This window comes from Podarcis pityusensis (assembly GCF_964106645.2).
Source record: "Podarcis pityusensis genome assembly, chromosome: 2".
In the NCBI taxonomy this organism is placed as follows: Eukaryota; Metazoa; Chordata; class Lepidosauria; order Squamata; family Lacertidae; genus Podarcis; species Podarcis pityusensis.
In genome coordinates, this window is record NC_138029.1 from 34,010,508 (window position 1) to 34,031,509 (window position 21,002).

Genomic DNA, 21,002 nt, shown 5'->3' on the forward strand with positions numbered 1-21,002 from the left:
TCAGAATAACGTTTATAGCATATTCCTTTTGTGGCTGCTTTGTACAAGTAGTACGGATTTTTTTTTGTGATCAGCGTTAATGCATATTGCAGCTTTCCCAGTCTTGAGAATAAGTGCATGGCTGACTAAGCTTCAGGCTTAAAAAAATTATTATTATTATTAAAGATTTTCATGGTTCACAAAAAATGAGCATTGTCTTTTCTCAAGTCGTATAGTCCTTTTTTACATTTGATGTGAGACATTGTATAGAATAAGGTAGGGGAAGAAGAGTGGGGGAGAGGGGACTGGTGTGGTAATATTTAGTATGTTTGTGGGGTTTTATGCCGGTGTCACTTGAGTAGTTCTCTAATTCATTTATTTTATATGTATATGTATTAAGGGATACAGGTGGTGCTGTGGTCTAAACCACTGAGCCTCTTGGGTTTGCTGATCAGAAGGTCGGCAGTTCGAATCCCCGCGACGGGGTGAGCTCCCGTTGCTCGGTCCCAGCTCCTGCCAACCTAGCAGTTCAAAAGCCCGTCAAAGTGCAAGTAGATAAACAGGTACCGCTCCGGCAGGAAGGTAAACAGCGTTTTCGTGCGCTGCTCTGGTTCGCCAGAAGCGGCTTAGTCATGCTGGCCACATGACCCGGAAGCTGTACGCCGGCTCCCTCGGCCAGTAAAGTGAGATGAGCGCTGCAACCCCAGGCTCATCTGCAACTGGACTTAACTCTCAGGGGTCCCTTACCTTTAACTTTTTTATGTATATGTATATACACATATACATTTTTCTTGGTAGTGAGAGAGGTTTGGGGAGCCTAGGGCATGGTTGGTTATCTCTAGTTGTCTGCAGTGAGATTTGTTCATGGGGGTGGGGGATGTTGGGCCAGGTCAGCCATATTGATTCAAATGCTGTTGGTGAGTTCTTGTTGTCTTGTTGGGCTGTGTATGTGATAAACGGGAGCCATACTGGAATGAAGGCATATATTCTATTTGTCCCCGTGACAGTTTCATTCAGTCTATTGGTTAATTTTTCTAATAAGGCTGTTTCCCATGTAGTTTGATACCATTGGTCCATGTTTACTCCTGACAGGTCTCTTCAGTGTCTGGCTATGTTGTTTCTGGCTGCTGAGAGTAGGTAGGTTAGGAGCTCTTTATAGTGTGCGTGAGCATTATTATCTTGGAAGATGTTTAGCAGGGCCAGTTCTGAGGTGACTTCTAATAGCTGTTTAAGTTCCACCTAAGCTGCAAATGGAATAGCCTGCAAATCCATGAATGGTGTGGGCTGCAGCCCTGATTCATGCAAAACTGTGAGCAAAAAATTAAACATTCTCAAAGGATTAATAATAAAAAAAGTTTGGAGCCCAATTACCTAGCATTGCTTTCAAACTGGAAGTGAACCTGTCTAAATATGCTCTGAGAAAACACCTGGTTAAATCCTTGCCCTTTTTGTAAATCGTGCATTTCCTGAACAAGCAGGCATAATAGCTGGATTAGAAACATACTGGTTTTGCAACTAATAAAAGCTTTTTACACCACCACAATGTCTGGGCATGCAGTGCACATGGCTTAGAGGCAAGGGAGCAATTGTGAAGTAGAATTAATTTATTTTTTAGTGCTTAGGAAGATCACTCCCTTGAGGACAAGGGGCCACGACCGAGTACAGGGCTGCCCCACAATCTGTTGCGCCGGATTTTATCAGAAGCCAAGCTGGTAAATAATTGCTGGCAAAAGCAGCGTATGTTTCACCATGAGATGGAAAGTAAATGTCAACTTTGTTTGATAGTCATAAATGGTGGCAATAAATACAACAAACATGAGCTATGGGATGATATTTATAAAGCTTGCCTTGAAATATGCCCCCTGCGTGCAAAGAATAGCAGACTTTTTATTTGTTGTCTCCTGTCTCCACCCCTTCCTCCCTCCCTGTTTTTTTTTAAAAAAAATATTTATTTATGGTTTTCAGTTATAACAAAGAAAACATTTCACAAATCAATCAACGGTAATTCTGTCATTTTAAATCTTGACTTCTCTCCCCCTCTTTCTGCGGTTCCTTAAAATTGTTTTTGTCTTTCCCTGCGTATCCCAAATTATTCTTTTTTTTTATCTGTTACTTTTAAGAAACTGCAAGCCTTTACAATAGTCCCGCTAATGTCTTGATCTGTGTGCGATTTGTTCGTAGGTATTCAATAAACCATTTCTTAATAAAAAGTTTGTTATTTCCCTCCCTATGTGTCAGAGCAGGGGTTCCCTATGCACTGCCCATGTATGCCATGGTACCTGAGAAGGTCTTCATTGGCACCCCCAGGCAGAGGCCCCAGACTCCAAACATTCATTTTTTTAAAGTCTCCAGATTTCCTGTAAAGAAAGTTGTGAAGCAAAATATGCCCATATCCTTCTAAGTGATGTCTGCTAAACTCCTGTCAGTGTTTTCAGCCAATGAGTGAGTCAGAGCTGTGAGTGATGAGTGACTTGTGGGAACACAGGGCATTAGGAATCCCTGGCGTCCTAAAGAGCTGCTGTTTTCTCCTCCCTTTTCATGCACTTTTCCTGCTTCTGCCTTGTATTCTGGCTCTTCGAATCTCTGTAGCCTGTCTCTTTCCGTTATCAAGCAGGATGCGTCTTTCTTGTGGTAGGTTCTTCTGAGTTCAGATATAATAATAATAATTTGTACCCTGCCCATCTGACTGGGTTGCCTCAGCCACTCTGGGTAGCTTCCAGCATATATAAAAACATGGTAAAACATTAAACCTTAAAAAGCTTCCCTTTACAGGGCTGCCTTTAGATGTTTCTTAAATGTTATATAATTACTCGTCTCCTTAGCATCGGATGGGAGGGTGTTCCACAGGGCGGGCGCCACTACTGAGAAGGCCTTCTGCCTGGTTCCCTGTAGCTTCACTACTCACAGTGAGGGAACCACCAGAAGGCCCTCAGCGCTGGACCTCAGTGTCCGGGCTGAATGATGGGGTGGAGACGCTCCTTCAGGTATACTGGGCCAATACCGTTTAGGGCTTTAAAGGTCAGCACCAACACTTTGAATTGTGCTCAGAAACGTACTGGAAGCCATTGTGGAACTTTGGGACCGGTGTTACGTGGTCTCGGCAGTTGCTCCCAGTCACCAGTCTGGTGCTGCATTCTGGTTTAATTGTAGTTTCCAAGTCACCTTCAAAGGTAGCCCCACGTGGAGCGCATTGCAGTAGTCCAAGTGGGAGATAACCAGAGCATGCACCACTCTGGCGAGACAGTCCGCGGACAGGTAGGGTCTCAGCCTGCGTACCAGATGGAGCTGGTAGACAGCTGCCCTGGACACAGAATTGACCTGTTCCTCCATGGACAGCTGTGAGTCCAAACTGACTCACAGGCTACATGGTTATTTTCTCCAAATACTGTTACAAAAGATGGATGGATGGATGTTTAAGAATGTCCCCCCATCTCATGTGAAAACAAAGAGGCTTGGGCATGTCTCCTACTGTGCAGGAGCTAAAACCAATTGTACCATATGGTTGACTTGCATCACAATTGTATACATGTCTACTCAGAAGTAAGTCTCTTCGTGTTTAATGGGACTTACTCCCATGTAAGAGAACATAGGATGGCAGTCTATGTTTTGGTTTAAGGTTTGGCATTGGAAGGGAGGGTTCTTGCGTGTATTTAAGAGCTCTATGGCGGGCAGAAATTCAATAGGTTTAACCTTTCCTAGTATGAAAATACAGTTATAGGACCCAATTCATGAAAATACAATTATGCACCCACTTCATGGAAGCCATTTTGCGACTGGCACCCACAGTATTTCAAAATGTGCCCGCTGGTCCAAAAGGTTTGGTAACCCTTTTGTTAGAGGATCCTGAATTCAGTTTTAAGAGAAATGTTGGATTTAGCATATTTATACTAAACTCAGATTTTATTTTAGACCAGATAATGAACATAATGAATATATGTTTCTATAATGAATATCCCTTAAAATCACTTGGCTTAACTCATTATTTCAATATGCTTTTTATGGCTTTTATCTGCTGCTTATATAAAATTTTTTTTTATAGTATCCTGATAACCTGCAGGAAGTTTTGTGTGGCTCCCAGATGGGGCCTGGAGCTTAGTTTATTTATAGCAACTTCAGAAGAAACAGTGCCTGGCTCAAGGTGGCTGCTTCCTCACTAAGAAACACTTAATATATCTACTCTGATTCTCTTGTTTTCAACCAGGCTGTGTATTGTTCCCCATAAAATCCAGGGTGATCATTCCTGCTTTGTAAAAGCTCCCCAGCTGGGTCAGGTTGTTCTTACTCAATGATCTGCCTTCAAAACCTTTAAGGGCTTCCCAGCCTTTATTAGCAGAGAATTGTGTGTCTTTCACACCTTTGACAAATTGACCATGGAGGAGTTGGCTAAATCATATCACAATATAAGTTTTCAAAGGGAGCACACAGAACAACATGTTCCTCAGCAAGCAAATTTAGCCCTTCAGCTTTGTTGCGGCCTCAAATATTGTTGTGGCCTCAAAAGAACCAGTAGCTTTATTTGCATGGCATGACAGTGTTCAGCTGAATTTCTGGTGACTGGGCAAAACAGAGAGCACAGCTGTTGCAACAGGAGAACAGGCCTATTAGCAGGATGCTGAGGCTTACCTGTACTTTGGTACCAACTCTAGCTGCTTTATGTAAATTTGTACGGTGAGAAGAGCCTGTCTTTGCTTGAGAAGTTTGGAGGAGCAAGTCAGTTGCTAGCTTTCTGCAACTCGGCTTTTGCTTTCCTGTAGTTGATGCAATAGGTTGTTGTGAGTTTCTTAAGCGCATCCCACACGCTTCTTTCTGTGCACTTAATAGCATCTCATGTAGCATCCTGACCTGAAACCTCCTCACCTGCCATTGTGCCTCAAGCTCTACTGACCTCCTCACCCCTGCCAACCAGCCAACTTCCTGAGTCCCTTAATCTTTCCTCCTAGTATTTAAATGGCATATTTGTCTGGTCTGCAGTTGGTGAGATTCCAGTGTGGATGAAAAATAGCAGGGGATGGGTGGAGAAGAGAATGCATTTACTACTGACTTCCTCCCTGCCTTTGAAAACAGGGATCAGAGAGAATGGAGGAAGTTGAACTCTTCCCTTGGAAAAGTCTTAAACATTCCTGGTCTTCTCCACCTGGGATTAAAAAGTACAGGTGGGGAACTGAAAAGTGTTTGCAAGCAGATGTGCCTGGAGAAGGTGGGAATCTTGAACTGGCTTCAGTGATCCAACAAAATGACTTGGTGTTAAAAGCTACCGTATTTTTTGCTCTATAGGACACACCGGACCATAGGAGGGGGAGAACAGGAAAAAAAAAATCTCCCCCTCTCTGCTCAGTGCCCCTTCAGCGAAGCGACAGGAGAAATGGAGCACCTTCCATTTCTCCCCCCGCTTCGCTGAAGGGGCGCTGCGCAGAGAGGGAAAACTGTGCAGCGCCTCTCCAGCGAAGCGAAGCCTGGAGAGCAAGAGGGATCGGTGTGCACCGACCCCTCCCGCTCTCCAGACGGCTATCCGCAAGCCTTCGGAGTGCAGCGGGAACTCCTGCTGCGCTCCGAAGGCTTGCGGATAGCTGCCTGAAGCCCCCGGAGCACAGCGGGAGTTCCCACTGCGCTCCGGGGGCTTCAGGCGGCTTCAGCGAAAGCAACGCGAAGCCTCCGGAGTGCGGGGAGAGCTCTCCTTCTGCGCTTCGGAGGCTTCGTGTTGCTATCGCTGAAGCCAAGGAACCTGTATTCGCTCCATAGGACGCACACACATTTCCCCTTCATTTTTGGAGGGGGGAAAGTGCGTCCTATATAGCGAAAAATATGGTAAGTTTTATCTGACTGCCTGTTGGCCTCTTGTCTTTTTTGGATATTGCCCAAAGGCACAGATTTAGTCACCATGCTTACAGAATCATATAATTGTAGAGTTGGAAGGGACCACAAGGGTCATCCAGTCTAACCACCTGCAATGCGGGAATCTCTTTCCCCAATGTGGGGCTTGAACCCACAACCCTGAGATTAAAGAGTATTGTGTTCTATTGACTGAGCTGTTTTAGTTTTCACAATAATGTAGTTAAATTTCTATACTAAAAGCATTGCAGAGTCTGTGCCAAGAAATACATATTCTGTAACTGGAATAAATGCTGGAAATCTGAATGCATCTGCATGCAGTTACATAATTAGCATGCTTTATGCTTCCACATTTTTTTTTTAAAAATCAAAATATCACTCTTGTGTCAGTGCACAGCCTAGAAGAGGAGAGGCAGTTTAGGGGCTTCATTTCTCTTGATTAGGGTTTTTTTTCTCTGTGCTAAATACTATCCTCTAACATGGTAGAGTTGCAACCTTTACATTTCCCAATGTTTTTAAACGTCAGAGCCCCAGCATGGATGCAGGCTGAAACATCTCCCTTTGTTCCCTATTGCGGTCTGTGTGTAACTGATCCCCATTTCTACACAATGAAAGTGATACTTCCACGTAAGCGCTTTCCTGAGCCTGCTTACATGATAAGGAGTCCCAGGGTCATCAGAGAGGCTAGGTAACTGAGAGTTATCTCAAATCAAGGGCTTCACCTCTGACTGTGTGTTTACAAAGAGGGCACATTCTGACATGAACATACAACTGAGAGGATAAGCCGGCCTGCCATTAACACCTTCTGACATGTGTGCTTGGCCGGCCATCATCATCCCTGTGCTAGATGGCTATTTCCCACAGTAACCTATTCTGACTCTGTCAGTATACATGATGGGAAATGTAAAATGGTGGCTTGAGTCATTGCTTCCTTGGATTCATCTGTGAATTCTTTACATTTGAATAAAGCAAGGTGACTGCTGTCTTTTTCGACTGCTCTCCTTGGACAGATGTTGCAACTCTTTGATCCTTCAGAAGAAGCCAGTCTCTTGTATCTGTTCCTCCTGTTTGTCTGCCTTTTCCCTCCTTATCTCATGCGCAGCCACCTGTGGGAAGCCATACAGCAGATTCAAGCAGCTCGATTCCCGTTAACAAAAGTAGTTCTCCTTGCATTGGGTGTTTGCAAAGCTTGGCACGGGTCCCAGGGTGGTTGAATAAACAATTTAAGCTGGAGCAGGTTAGTTCTTACTTTCTGATCAAGGACACGAAATGTATGAGGGTGTGAGTGGTAGGTTTCCATTGTCTTAATTCAGAATGTTCTGTATAAATAACATCTCATTGGGCTTATTCGCCTGAGCTATGTTCACAGGGTGTGTTAAAGCTGCACTCGCAAGGTTAGATTTTTGGTTTAGTGTGTACTTACACAGTAAATTATGAATGTTGCAGGTTTGAGAGGCCTAGCTTTAAAATATCTGCGGCCCCTGTGCTTCCCAATCCTGGTGCTTATTCATAGAAGCATAGAATTGTAGAGTTAGAAGGGACCCTGAGGATCATCTACTCCAACCCCCTCTTGGGCTTGCCGATCAGAAGGTTGGCGGTTCGAATCCCCGAGACAGAGTGAGCTCCCGTTGCTCTGTCCCTAGCAGTTAGAAAGCACACCAGTGCAAGCAGATACACAGGTACCGCTGTGACGAGAAAGTAAATGGCATTTCTGTGCACTCTGGTTTCCATCACGGTGTCCCGTTACACCAGAAGCGATTTAGTCATGCTGGCCACATGATCCGGAAAGCTGTCTGTGGACAAACACTGGCCCCCTCGGCCTGAAAGCGAGATGAGCACCGCAACCCCATTGTTTCCTTTGACTGGACTTAACCATCCAGGTTAAACAATTCTGTTATTAATTTCAGTTACCCATGATAAACACAGGGGAATAAATCAGGTTTTTGGATTAAACCCCAAAAGGCACAGAGACTGCTGAGATGTTTGGGCAGGGTTTTTTGGGGGGGGGAGGGGGAGGCTGGTTACAGAGGAAACACTAACATCTTGGAAGCAGGAACATCTGGCTTGGCAACGAAGTGGAGCTTTTGAATGTTGAGCTCCCTCCCCACGCTCTAAAGTTATTGTCGCTATTGAAGACTGAAGGTGGAGTTAGGCCCAAGGCCTGAAACTGAGCCAGCCTGCCTGAATCCCTCTCTCAAAAGTCACGTGACTGCACAGCAGAGAGAACGGAGTCCTTGTGCTGGAGATCCCGTTTTCTGTAGGGACTTGTCTGGCTCAGCCATTCTCTTGTCCCTTTGCATCACTCAGGAGAGCTGTGTTATCCTAGTGAGATTAGTGCCACAAGGCAAGGAGCCAACGCCGTTTCCCTCAGAGTGTTGTTTTATTGAGCTTGTGCATTCTGCAACGTGTTCTCGACACAACATAATGGCGCGTTGAAGGTGGGTTCGTTCTGCTTTCTTAGTTCTGCTATGCTTTTCCCCCAGTGCTGCTCCATTAGAGGGCTCAACAATGTATGTAGCTCAACAAAAGTGAGATGAGAAATACTCAGAATATTTGTGGTGTGGGGGAAAAGTTGCAGGATTTCAGCAGAAGAAATGCCCTGACAGGAAATGAAGCAGTGTGAAAACCCCAGAAAATTTGCAGGTGCAAATAGTATTGAAAAAGGGATTGCTTATGACTCGTCTGATAGCATAATAAGCACAACTCATTAATGCACAATAGAAAGGAGGGGCTGTAGGAGGTTACCATCCTGGCAGGGCATTGTGATAGTCTAAACAACCTATATGCCATTCGAGGAAGAACTATCCTAGATAAGCCTTGCTGTGACGCAAGCAAACAATTGAGATGTGTGCTCCGTGCATTCAACCTGTGTGCTTGAGGAGCCGGGAGTATGCATGAGGACAGAAACACTAAACGATTCTGGGTCTTGATAGTAGGTGATTTCGAGCCAGGTGAAGCCATGTCTAGCCACTCTGGACAGTAGTGATTAATACTCTGTTCTTTCAATAAGTTATTGGGGTGGCTTGCAATAAAATATTGAAGTACAATACAACAATGTAATATCCTAAAAAGCACTGTAAAGAAATATTTACAAGCCAAAATGGACTGTCGGGGGCACCACAAAATACCCGTTTCACAGAAGAAAAGCTGACAATGCTCAGAACCCCTCGCTGCAAAAAACAGACAAAATACCTATGAAACAAATAAAGCACACAGAAATACCAGACCCTCCACTACGAAACAATCAAAAATATCCCTCTCAGTGTTTTTTAACTGAGAGTAGCAGGTGTCCTTTGTGGGTGTCAGAGGGGGGTGTCTGCTGCAACCCTGGGTGTCACATTGTGGAATCCTAGGCATGGGGTTTCCTAGAATGAAGGAAAGGTTCTTGTGCATGAAATGTTAGTGCTTATCTAGATTTAAAATAGCCTTTCAACCGTCTGAATTGTGCCTTTACTAGCAATGATGACTATTTTGGCTTAAAATCCTTGTCAAAGATCAGCCTTGTCAGCAAGGTCTCTCTTGGAGAGCTCAATTTTTCCAAAGAAGCCCTTTAATCAAAAGTCAATATGTACCCGGAAATAAAAAGGGAAGAACAGAAGACGAAGTGGACTCTGCAGTGGAAGGTCAAGTGGGTCATCCATTCTTTGGGTGACGTGTTGCAAAACATTCTAGGAAAGCAGGAGGGTAGCAGCACCCAGCAAATAGAGATCAAATGAAAGGAAACCCAGATAAGAGAGAAGTACTGTTGGCTCGCCAGGAATTTTGGCTAGTATCAAAAAGTGGTATTCATTCTACTTTGGATGGGGCTGTACTGCCCTCGTAGGAGCAAGTGTGCAGCTTGGCCCATACACTTGGACCCTGGTGATTTTTATCAGCTTTGGTTGATTCAACAACTTAGTTCTTTCTTGAAGACATGCTTAGCATTAGTTATCTATGTTTTGTTTACTCCCAGACTAGACTTATGCAATGTGTTCTTCATGAGGCTGCCTTTTAAACACTTTTCGGAAGTGTAAAGGTAAAGGGAACCCTGACCGTTAGGTCCAGTCGTGACCGACTCTGGGGTTTGCGGCGCTCATCTCGCTTTACTGGCCGAGGGAGCTGGCGTACAGCTTCCGGGTCATGTGGCCAGCATGACTAAGCCGCTTCTGGCGAACCAGAGCAGCGCACGGAAACGCCGTTTACCTTCCCGCCAGAGCGGTACCTATTTATCTACTTGCACTTCGACGTGCTTTCGAACTGCTAGGTTGGCAGGAGCAGGGACCGAGCAACAGGAGCTCACCTCGTCGCGGGGATTAGAACCGCCGACCTTCTTCCGGGTTTTGCCGCACGCGCATGTGCAGAAGCGCTCAATCGCACCTGTAAAAATTCTGTTTGAAATTCAGCTGTGTATGGTCTCTGCCCATGGCCTGACATTTGTATGTGGGCCCTGCACGAGCAATGCTGAAGGCTTGTGCATCAATACAAACATGTTTTAACAGCTGAAACTTGCAGTAGAGGGCATTAAAAAGCATTATGGAACATGTGACTTTGTGGCTTTGTGTAATTGGTGATGGACAGGATGCAGGCAGCCTCATCAGTGCCAGATGGCAACCGCAAACCCAGTGGTTGCAAGAATTGGCCCTTTTGCTATTCTGCTGTCACTGGCAGGCAGGAAGTTAAGTGGGCAGGTATGATTACCATAGTGTTCTGCACTGAGGCTGCTGATAGCCTGCTCACTGGCGGAAGCTGCCTTCCCACCTCTCTTTAGCAAGTAACCACAATGCAAGTTTATGTTGCTTTCCTTCCTTTAATAAATTAAACTTTGTGTGTGCTGGCAGGCACATTCCTGCCCAAATAGTTCTTCCTGCTAACAGTGCAAGAATTGTGCAGAGAGGCTACCTTTTTTGTCCACAGCCCCTGTACCCAGGAGTAAGTCTCACTGACTTCAGTGGTGACTCATGGATAGGATTGAGCTGCCTGTGCCATGCAGTGCTTGGGTGTAAGAGGGGAACAGGACAGGTTGGACGGAGCCTAGCCTAGCCATAAGGCGCAGCCGTGAGCTAGGGAAAGTTAACTGTGCTCTCCTTAACATTCTTCCACTGAAGAAACTTTGGGTGGAGGTGGGATACTGAGTTGGGCAAGTCCCCACCCCCATTATGCACAAAATGGCATTGCACAAGTCTAATAGTGACATTTAAAAATCTTTTGTTTGTTTGTTTCAAAGAGATGTTTAATCTGCAGGTAAAGGTAAAGGGACCCCTGACCATTAGGTCCAGTCGCGGACAACTCTGGGGTTGCGGTGCTCATCTCGCTTTACTGGCCGAGGGAGCTGGCGTACAGCTTCCGGGTCATGTGGCCAGCATGACTAAGCAGCTTCTGGCGAAACCAAAGCAGTGCATGGAAATGCTGTTTACCTTCTCGCCGGAGCGGTACCTATTTATCTACTTGCACTTTGACGTGCTTTCGAACTGCTAGGTTGACAGGAGCAGGGACCAAGCAACAGGAGCTCACCCTGTCAAGGGGATTCGAACTGCTGACCTTCTGATTGGCAAGTCCTAGGCTCTGTGGTTTAACCCACAGCACCACCCGTGTCCCTAGGGAAGTGTAGAACAATACCTATTTATCTACTTGCACTTTGACGTGCTTTCGAACTACTAGGTGGGCAGGAGCAGGGACCAAACAATGGGAGCTCACCCCGTTGTGGGGATTTGAACCGCCGACCTTCTGATTGGCAAGCCCTAGGCTCTGTGGTTTAACCCACAGCGCCACCCGCATCTGCAGGTACTGGCTGCTAAATGCTGTATTTGAAATTCCGACTAAGCATTAAGAAGAACTTTTGGACAGTAAGAGCTGTTTGACAGTGGAGCAGACTTCCACAAGAGGTGGCAGATTCTCTTTCCTTGTAGGTTTCAAAGCAGAGGTTGGATGGGCACCTGTCATGTATGATCTAGTTCAGATTCCTGCATTGCAGAGGGTTGGACTAGATGACTCTTGGGGTCCCTTCTAACCCTTCAGTTCTACGATTCTGTGGGTTAAGGGGGCAGGAGATGCTGCCTCCCAAGATCAAAGGTAATATACCCTGCTAAACTTTGCATCCTTAGGTCCTGCTTCTTTCCATCCCTTTCATTTCATCTGATTCCAGAGTCCTCAATAAATTGCATGGTAGTGAATGCAAGTCAACCATTTAGGTCACTATTCTGCTTGTAACCAAGTTTGACTAGGGGTTATGGGACAGCAACCCACAATGAAGATCAGGCTGAAAGCTCTGCACAAAGCTGTTTTTCTGGTTTAATGTGTTTAGCCTTAGAAGTTTCAGTCTGCAGCTGCCCAGAGTTTCTTGTGCTAGCTGGCTCATGGATGGTTTTGGCTTGGATAACCCAGCTCCAGATGCCCCATGCCTGCAAGCCCTGGCGACTGCCTGCTTTCTTTCACTGTAAAACAATGGCTCCAAAGCAGTAAATGGAGACTAAACAGAGCCAGGTTCAAGCTGTAAACATTCCTCCCCGTGGCCCAGTGTCATCCTTCAGTTTTTCCATTAGCACTGCTTTTAGGGATTGCTCACCTTTGCATTCCCATGCAAATTGAGATCATGTGCAATTTGTAGTTGCGCTGTCAAGGGAGTGACTTCCTAAGTGCTTGGTTTTTTTTAATATAAATACTTGAGGCTTGTACAAAATGGCACAGAGCTGGAAAAAGTTGGGAAGGTGATTGATGGCCCCTGTGTCAAGCAGAGTAATGGCTGTCTTCTTGCTGAAAACCAGTGGCGTACATTTAAATCCCAACTTGCAAAGGCATGTTGGGTGGCCTTTGCCAGCCCACTATAATGGGCTCCTTGCCTCAGTTCCTCACTTGGAAAATCAGAGGCATTGTGGCCTACATAACCCAGATGAGAATTAAGTGGTTCTGTTGTAAATAACTACATGCAAGAGTAGAGCTGTAGCTCAGGGATAGAGCACATGCATTGCATACAGAAGGGATCTGTTTCAACCCCTGGCATCGCTTTTCTGAAACTTTGGAGAGCTGCTGCCAGTCAGTGCAGACCAGCCTTCCTTAACTGGTTGCCCTGCAGGTGTTGCTGGACTCAAACTCCTACCAGCATGGCTAATGGTCAGTTAAGTTGGGAGCTGTAGTCCCAACAGCATGTGGAGGGTTGGGGAAGGCTAAAGTATATGATGCATATACTTTAGGTGGACCATTGTTCTGTATGCACCCAATACCTTGAAACACCCAAAGCACATTCTTGCCCTAAAAGAATTCTAGGTGCTGTAGTTTGTTACAGGTTGCTGAGAATTGTGACTCAGGGGTAAACTACACTTCCCATAAATCTTTGATGGGAGAAGCATATGCTTAGGAATGTGATTTCAGAGCTGCAGGGTATACACAGCAGTGGAATGCCTTATTCAGTTCAAGCGTGTTAAAACAAAAGAGATTGTCTTGGCATTTGCTAAAACTCTTCTGGGAAACGGATCATCTGCCTTGTCGCTTTGGGAATCCACGGTTTTGCTTTTCTTTTCAGGAAGGCAATAGCTGTGCTTGGCCTTTGCAATGCAACTTTGCATGGCACTTCCCAAATGCCCAGCAGCCAGCTCGGCTGTTGGGAAACACTGTGGCTTTGCAAGCCCTGGGCTCTGTGCTTCCCAAGGGCCAAGCAGAGTGTAATAGTGTTCCACACAGAGAACTCTAATCTGCAGATGCTCCAGCTGTTTCTCTACCTGCCTGAAGCTAGCATCACATATGACATCAAGTTTGGGGCAACTGCCTGTGGTTTTGAGGAAGCTGCACCACGGGCCAACTTGGAGATCTGTGCTGGGCCAAATTTGGGCTGGGGGCTCCTCGCCTCTGCTCTAAGCACTGCAATACATTGCTTGCATTGGATTTATTTTAATATGAGGCATGTTTAGATTATTTTGCCTGCTTGGCTCTGAGAGACCAGACTATAAATAAAAGGGGAACGTCGGTTGACAGAATTATTTGTGTGCATGCTCACATTAGCACCCTTAGACACAAATTCGCACACTGTTTTGCCCTTGGACTCTTAGAGCCAACCTACCCACTATATAGAATTGGGTAGCAGAATTCTGGAAACCTGCTGGTGTAGGTGGGGGGGAAATATTCAGAGCCCTGTTTTGTTTTGTTTTGTTTTTGTGAGGCGGTGGTGGTGCTATTTCAAAGGAGGAATGTTTCAGGGGTGTGTGTATATACCGTATTTATCTGCATGTGCCTGCTTTTGTGGGGTTTTGTACTGTACACATGTCTGTGCTAGCAGGACACGGTGCACCTGGGAGTAGGTATCGTAAAGGAACTGCCTGCCAATTCTTTATAAAAACCTTCAGGCCTTTCCTTATGGCCATGCCAAAAAGCTGCAATTGGTTGCATAGCTAAAGTTCTTGCTATAACTAGCATAGACAGAATGTGGCACAGAACACATTTTCTTAAACGCAAAAATCTGTGGGGGTTTTTCCTCTGGAATTTCTTCCGAAATGCATTGGTGCTAAATGGAGATGAGGTGCTTTTCTTATAGGCTGCCCCCTGCGATGGTGAGAAACGGAGTTAAGGAAGTAGTAGAGGGTGGAACATGAGAATGTCTTGAGTGCAGAAGCAAGGGAAGGAGGGTGCCAGCTGCACCGACAGCCATGTGTTTTGTGCATGGGGCAGAGGGGTGGAGGCGTACAGGCAAGGGAAGAGCTTGGTTCAGCTGCCGAACCATTCCCATAATTTAGCTAAACTTCAAAAAAGGTACACAGTAGAAATGAAAGTGTATTTTTTCCCCAACTGAGCTGCTAGAAAGTTGTCTCTGGTTTCTGAGCTGGGTAGTTGTAATGAGTGATGTTGAAAAGGGGGGAGGAAAGCAGGAGGAGAGAGATAGAAGGCTCGTTCCTTTTTATTGGAAACCATAGACTAAACAAATGCATGGTGACAATTCTGCATTGTGTGCAAGCTGTACTTTGCAATCCAGCTCTGGGAAATATGGAGAAAAGAGGCTTCTGAACTCATCCCTGATGAGCTTGCGTTCAGGGAGGCGGAGGAGGAGGAGAGTTATGAGAAGAATGTCTTCTCTTTTTTTAAGGAGCTGCGGGGGAGGCGGGATTAGGGGTTTCTTTCACAGCCATAACTGAAAACAGTAAAGCTGTTTGATATCCAGTGCCCAGATTCTCATTGCAAGGGCCATTTTAAACAGGGCTGTTTCTTGCATAGGAGGGCACTTCAGATCTTTCTGTTGGCAGAGTTCTTGCAACAGAAAAGGTATGCCAGGGGCATGTTTGAGGAAAATGGCTTGAGAGCCAGCGTGGTGTAGTGGTTAAGAGCGGTGGACTCATAATCTGGTGAACCGGGTTCGCTTCCTCGCTGCTCCACATGCAGCTGCTGGGTGACCCTGGGCCAGTCACACTTCTCTGAAGTCCCTCAGCCTCACTCACCTCACAGAGTGTTTGTTGTGGGGGAGGAAGGGAAAGGAGTTTGCCGCTTTGAGACTCCTTAAGGGGAGTAAAAGGTGGGATATCAAGTCTAAACTCCTCTCCTTCTTCTTCTTCTTCTTCTTCTTCTTCTTCTTCTTCTTCTTGAAATGTATCTTGATAGAATGCTGGTTCCACAGCCTTCAGGCCTTTTTAGCAGAACTAGTTCCCAGAGATCGATCCAGAGATGTCCATCATTCTTGAGGGCTCTCCAAATATCCCCCAAGCCATGCCTCTTGCCAACAAGTCTGGATGATAGCAATAGAAAGGTCTGTCTGGGATGTGAAAAGTGAAAGCAGCCCCCTGCTTTCCTTGCCACTTTGATTTCCGCAGAAGGGAAAATTGTGGAAGGTGGTGGAATCTTGGAGAAAAGTCTGCTCTTGAGTAGGCCTGGGTGATAGAGCAATATATCGCCCAGAATCGCTATGAGGGGCTAATCATGATGGTGGTTTCACTCAGCAATATATCACTGGTGAACCCGTCGCCACTCATGAGTCCCTCCAGCACCCAGTGCAGAGGGAGAAACAGGCTGCGTTGGTGAGGCTGCATACAGCGTGTTCCTTCCTCCATGTCTTTAAAATGCTTGGCTGAGGAGAGCGCAGCTGCCCTCACCTCATCCAAGCAGTTTTATGGAGCTCTAGACTTGCCACTGGCTCGCTGGCAAAGGAGCCCTGCTAACGGAGGCTGTCAGGCTCCATTGCAGGGCTCCCTCCATCTTGGGGAGTGGTCTGGCTTGCTCAGCTGTCGAGCGGGATCCTCCCCGCCCCAGCTGAGCAGCGGGCTTGGGCATTGGCCCTGACCTGCAAGGCAGTGGGGTGAAAGGGTCCCAGCTCCCACGGTGAGAGCTGTGGCAGTTTCACCCAGCAACTCAAGGGCCAGGACCAACGCAGCTTTTTTCAACATAATGGTATATCGCCAAACCACAATGTTTGGCTGGTGATACACTGCGATGTTGAAAACCTAATATCGTCCAGCCCTGCTCTTGGCTTGCATTAAAAAGTGCTTGTAACCGGGGGCATTTTCTCTTATCGAGCTGATTCTTACTCTTATTTAAAGTAACAGCACGTGAGCCATTGGGAATTTAAAAGTGGGGACCCTAGAGGCAAGTGACTGCCAACTAAAATAGCCGGTTTATTGAGAGAGGAGTGATGGCATACTGTCTTCTGTGGTCCTTTGAGAAACAAAGGACCAGATCTCTAGGAGGATTCCACTCACCCCCTTGATGGTTGCCAACGTGGGACTCCCAATACATTCCTCCATCTTTCTGTCTGATGGATGATGTGCAACTCTTGTACTCTGTTTGCTACCCTTGGTGGTGTGTTGGTGCAGTGATCTTCTGTTTTCTGTCTATTTGTCCTTACGTCAGACTTCCCAGAACTTTCTCCTTTATGCATTCTGTGATGAAATGTTTTCTTAAGATTTGAACCATAATTGGGAAACGAAGTCAAGCGGGTTCTTTCACTGGAGGAAGGGGGATGACCTGATCCTCCCTTGCCATACTTCCTTTCCCCAAACCCACTCATCATAAACAGAGTTCTTCCAGCAACAGGATCCACAGGGTGCCTCCTTGAGCAGTAGGTTCGCAGGAAAAGTTTGGACGGGGTTAGGAAAGAGACACTGCAGCTCTAAATCATAGCTATAACCCACCCTGCCTCCTTGCATACCAAACAAGCTGTTCTGGCAAATGCAAATCTTAAAACTTGGGGTTTTGTTCAAAACCCCCAGCATGCATCAGAGGCTGTAGTATAATTTGAGGAATGCTTGTGTGTTTCGTCATCTGGCAAGCAATGCATGAGAAGATTTGCTCCCAGCCAAGTCTGTGGAGGACACATGTTTGCCAGGTCAGTGTGCCATCATGGCTAAAGCTTCTGAGACAAGTTTGTGTGCTGTAAATGGCTGAGGAATTGGGTGTTTCAGCACGTGTCAATATCTATCCTAAGGAGAAAATTCCAAAGGGAGGTCCATCTGCTTATATTCTCTGAATTCCTGGAACAGGCGTGAATACCCTGTGACAGCTCTCTAGGTGTTGCTGGACTCTCCTCATTACCTGACCATTGGCCACGTCAGCTGGAGCTGATGGAAGTCTTGCAATATCTGAAGGAGTCCACAGGTCCCCCATCCCTCTTTCTTCTTCCAGAGTAAGGGGCAGCTCTTTAAACTGAAGCTTGCTCTCAACTCCTGTACCACATTTCTGACATGATGGTCCACATGTGTTTCCCAGCAATGAAAAAAGTCACTTAAAAGTCTCCTCCCACAGTGTATTTAGTATAGAGCTTTCACATTCTTAAATCTGATAATGAATAGCAGCATTGGTTTCTCGCTCATATAAAATACCAAAGCGGCTTGCAGAAGAAATTCTAACATCAACCTGGAAACTTTTAGCGGGAAGAGTTCCTTTCTCTCCTACCCAGAATGATCTAGTCTTTCTTTTCTGTTCCTTTGCGTAGGAAGATAATTGTCAGGTTGTTCTAAAATCGTTTCTAACATTATGTTTTTATGCTGAATCCTGCCCTGGGATCATCGGGTGAAGGCGGGCAATAAATAAATAAAAATATAAGACTAAATATTAGGATGGGGTGCCTTATTTTTCTAGAGCTCCATAACTGGGGGGAAACATTGTACCAGCATGAACAGTGGAGGAAGATGGGTTTTTCAGTAGCTCATAGGCAGACATAGGAATCAGATGGTAGATCGACCTAGCTGTTTCCTAAAAAGTGACATGGCAGTGAGGTGAGCATCTGACATGCTTATTTGATCTTAGGCCAACTGAGAGGCACCACACGAGTTGCAGAAATGGGTGTCCTTTGAGCACGCCATATTGAAGAGTGAGGTGACTGAGGGTGGCTGTGGATTCTGCCCTGTATGTCTGCGGGGATATGTTGCAATTACTGGATGTTCCACTTCCCAAAGAAGCTTCGTCATGGACTTGGCTTCCTTGTTTGAGGAGGGTGAAGTTGTGCCAGCTGCTGGGTGTGCCAGCTCCTCCTCAGTGTGGGCAGTGGCTGTGAATGACGTGTTCTTCCATCACTGCCCAGCTTTCCTATCTCCACTCAAAGAGGAAGCATGGAGGCAGGGTGCCCAACGAGTCAAATAAATGAATAATGGGAGGGTTGGGTGTTCTTCTACCATCTCTGTTGTTGTGGATATTAAAGTTCCCAGTAAACACTCTTGTTTGGGTTGCTAATCCTTTGTACAAATATATATGGATGTATAGGAGGAATGACGGGGTTTCATTATGTAAAGCATTAGCTCTCTTGCTGTTTTGTATGGGTATTCAGCAAACACAGGTCGGTTAAGGGGTGCAGTATTTTTTTAAATTGGTTTTTATTAGAGATTTTCTTGCGTTACAAAACAAATAGGAAAAAGTACATGTAGCACCTTCATTTTTCCATTTATAGACTTTTTCACAGCTTGTTTACAATTGGTATGAGACACTATTGTCCTAGATATAATGCAGTTTGGAGGGGGGGAGAGAGAGGGTAACATTCCTGGTCTCACTGGCTTCAGTACGACCCTAGGATACAAAAGCCAGGCTAGCTAGCCAGAGCTGCACTGGTAATCCTCTGCAGACCCAGACCAACGTTTGCAGAGTTATGGATGGCAAGTCACACTTTAAAAATCTGCATTTCTGTCTCCAGGTGGTCCTGGCTATACAATTTGGAAAGAGATCAATGGAGAAGTTGAGAGTAGGATGGAGAAATGACCACAAACTGCAGTCCCAATGCTTCTTGTGTTTCTCTCCTTTAGAAAGAGTTGCGGCCTCGCCTCTGCCGGATGAAGAAGGGCCCCAATGGGTATGGATTCAATCTCCACAGCGACAAGGCCAAGCCGGGCCAGTATGTACGAGCGGTGGATCCAGATTCGCCAGCCGAAGCTTCGGGACTCCTGCCTCAAGACCGCATTATAGAGGTATACGGGGTTGGGGGTGAGATGTGCACAGGCCCCAAACAAGGTCCCTAGTAGTGGTGTGGAAATAGGTCACACAGCAAACAGACTGGCGGGACTGAAATCCTTGGGGTGACTTCTCACTCCTTTGTGACCTGTAACTATATGGCTCTGTTCAGGTGTAACAAACCATGGTTTGCTACAAAAGCCAACTGTGGGGGGCCACTGACTTGCATGCTTCCCTCTTATCTTCCTCCTCAGTACACAAGAGGAGATTGAAAACTTCCGCTTTGGGATAAGCTACAGCTTTGTGTTACGTCCCATTTCTGAATTGTAGTTTGTTCTAACCATGGTTAGTTAAAACGGAACCAGGGTGTCGAGCGGTGTCGAGCGGTGGTTTTATCCTTTTTTTGTGGATAGGCCATGGTTCCCTGGTTTCTGGGTGCTGCCAAAAACTGCAAAAGCATCGGCAGTCTTCTCCTCTCACTGGCAAAGGAGGAGTTGGGTGCATGCGAGTCAGAGGTTTGTGGTCATCATAACAATAAATGATGGTTTCTTACATCGGAACTGGGTGTGTCTCAATTTTCACGTGTGGCCATTGCAACCAGAGCTCCCGTGTCACCTTCCCTGTATAGTGGTGCGGTGGAGTTTCCTTCCATAATTGTTCAGCAAACCAAAGAGCTAATGGAGTTTCATAGGGGTTGCCATAGGGGAATTAGCAAAATTAGAGTGACCCAGCTGTTTGTGAGTTGGCTATAAATGTAGCTTGTGATCCAGGTTGAGATAGTAGCAGGGCAGCTAGTGCAGTGTTTTTCTAAATTCTCTTCTCTCCCTGCACACCCACTTTTTAAATTAAACCTAAATGCCGTCAAAAATTGAGGAGTTCAGCTCTCATCTCCCAACTTGAAAGCCATTCTGGTTTTACAGATCTGTGCACCCCTCCTCCATTTTCCCCCACACACGTAACTTGGCAGTTTAACCTGCCTTAGGTATGTTTAATTCTTGTGTTTCTTTCTCAAAGGCCTTTACTTTGACATTAAGGTGGTGGGGGGGTTTGTACAGCTACTATTCTGGGACTTCAGTGTGTGGAGAGTCATGGGCAGCAGTGTGTCAGTGTGGACTGATGCAAAAGGATTATTTTAGCATGGTACCACCACTCTTTCTCTCTTCCCTGGTAACTGGGCCCACCTGGCTGATGCAGCAGCTTCAGTTCCATGTTTCTTGCTCAGAGTCTTGTGGATTCCTAGCTGCTCTCATTTTAATTAAAGCACCACCAAACAAAATAGGTCCCTGCCCCGAGGAGCTTCCACATTTGTTTTTGTAAATCACTTGGAGCTCTGTTTTGTTTTTAGAATCAAGCGGTATATACATTTCATGAAATGAAATCTGACATGTTCTATGGGGAGGCACCAGCAAGAAGGAAGGAAGGAAGGAAGGAAGGAAGGAAGGAAGGAAGGAAGGAAGGAAGGAGTGGTCAAAAGTAACTAAGAAATTGTGCATTCAGTGTTCACTCTCTCCACCAAAGAAAACGTCTCCTTCGGTATTGTTAGTATTTGGATATTGGTCGTTTTGGCTCAAATCCAAACCGACAGGCCCTTTTTTTAAGGAGCAAAGGAGAGATATTGCAAGCAGTGCAGTGGGCTGAGAATCTATTGGGGGAAAAGGGTTTTGGTGGGGTTTTTTGGATCAAGTTGTGAGACGGTGCGCCTTGAATACAAATAAGAGTTCCATCATTGGGTCGTTTCACTAAAAGGCTTGTGAATTGCTGAACTAGAGGAAGACAAATGTATTAGTTGCCCTGGCACCAATTACAGCCAGATCTTTCATGCCGGAGCCGTTCAGGGATTAGCAGAGAAGCCAGCAAAACCTCATTAAAAT

General features: G+C 45.9%; 1 protein-coding gene across 1 annotated transcript in view; it reads left to right on the top strand.

Moving 5' to 3' along the window:
• Nucleotides 1-21,002, top strand: part of NHERF1 (NHERF family PDZ scaffold protein 1) — a 58,195-nt gene that overhangs the window by 18,574 nt on the left and 18,619 nt on the right. The window contains exon 2 of the mRNA XM_080993978.1: nucleotides 18,987-19,148. Within this exon, the coding sequence (XP_080850104.1) occupies nucleotides 18,987-19,148 (162 nt within the window). The remainder of the gene's footprint in view (nucleotides 1-18,986; nucleotides 19,149-21,002) is intronic.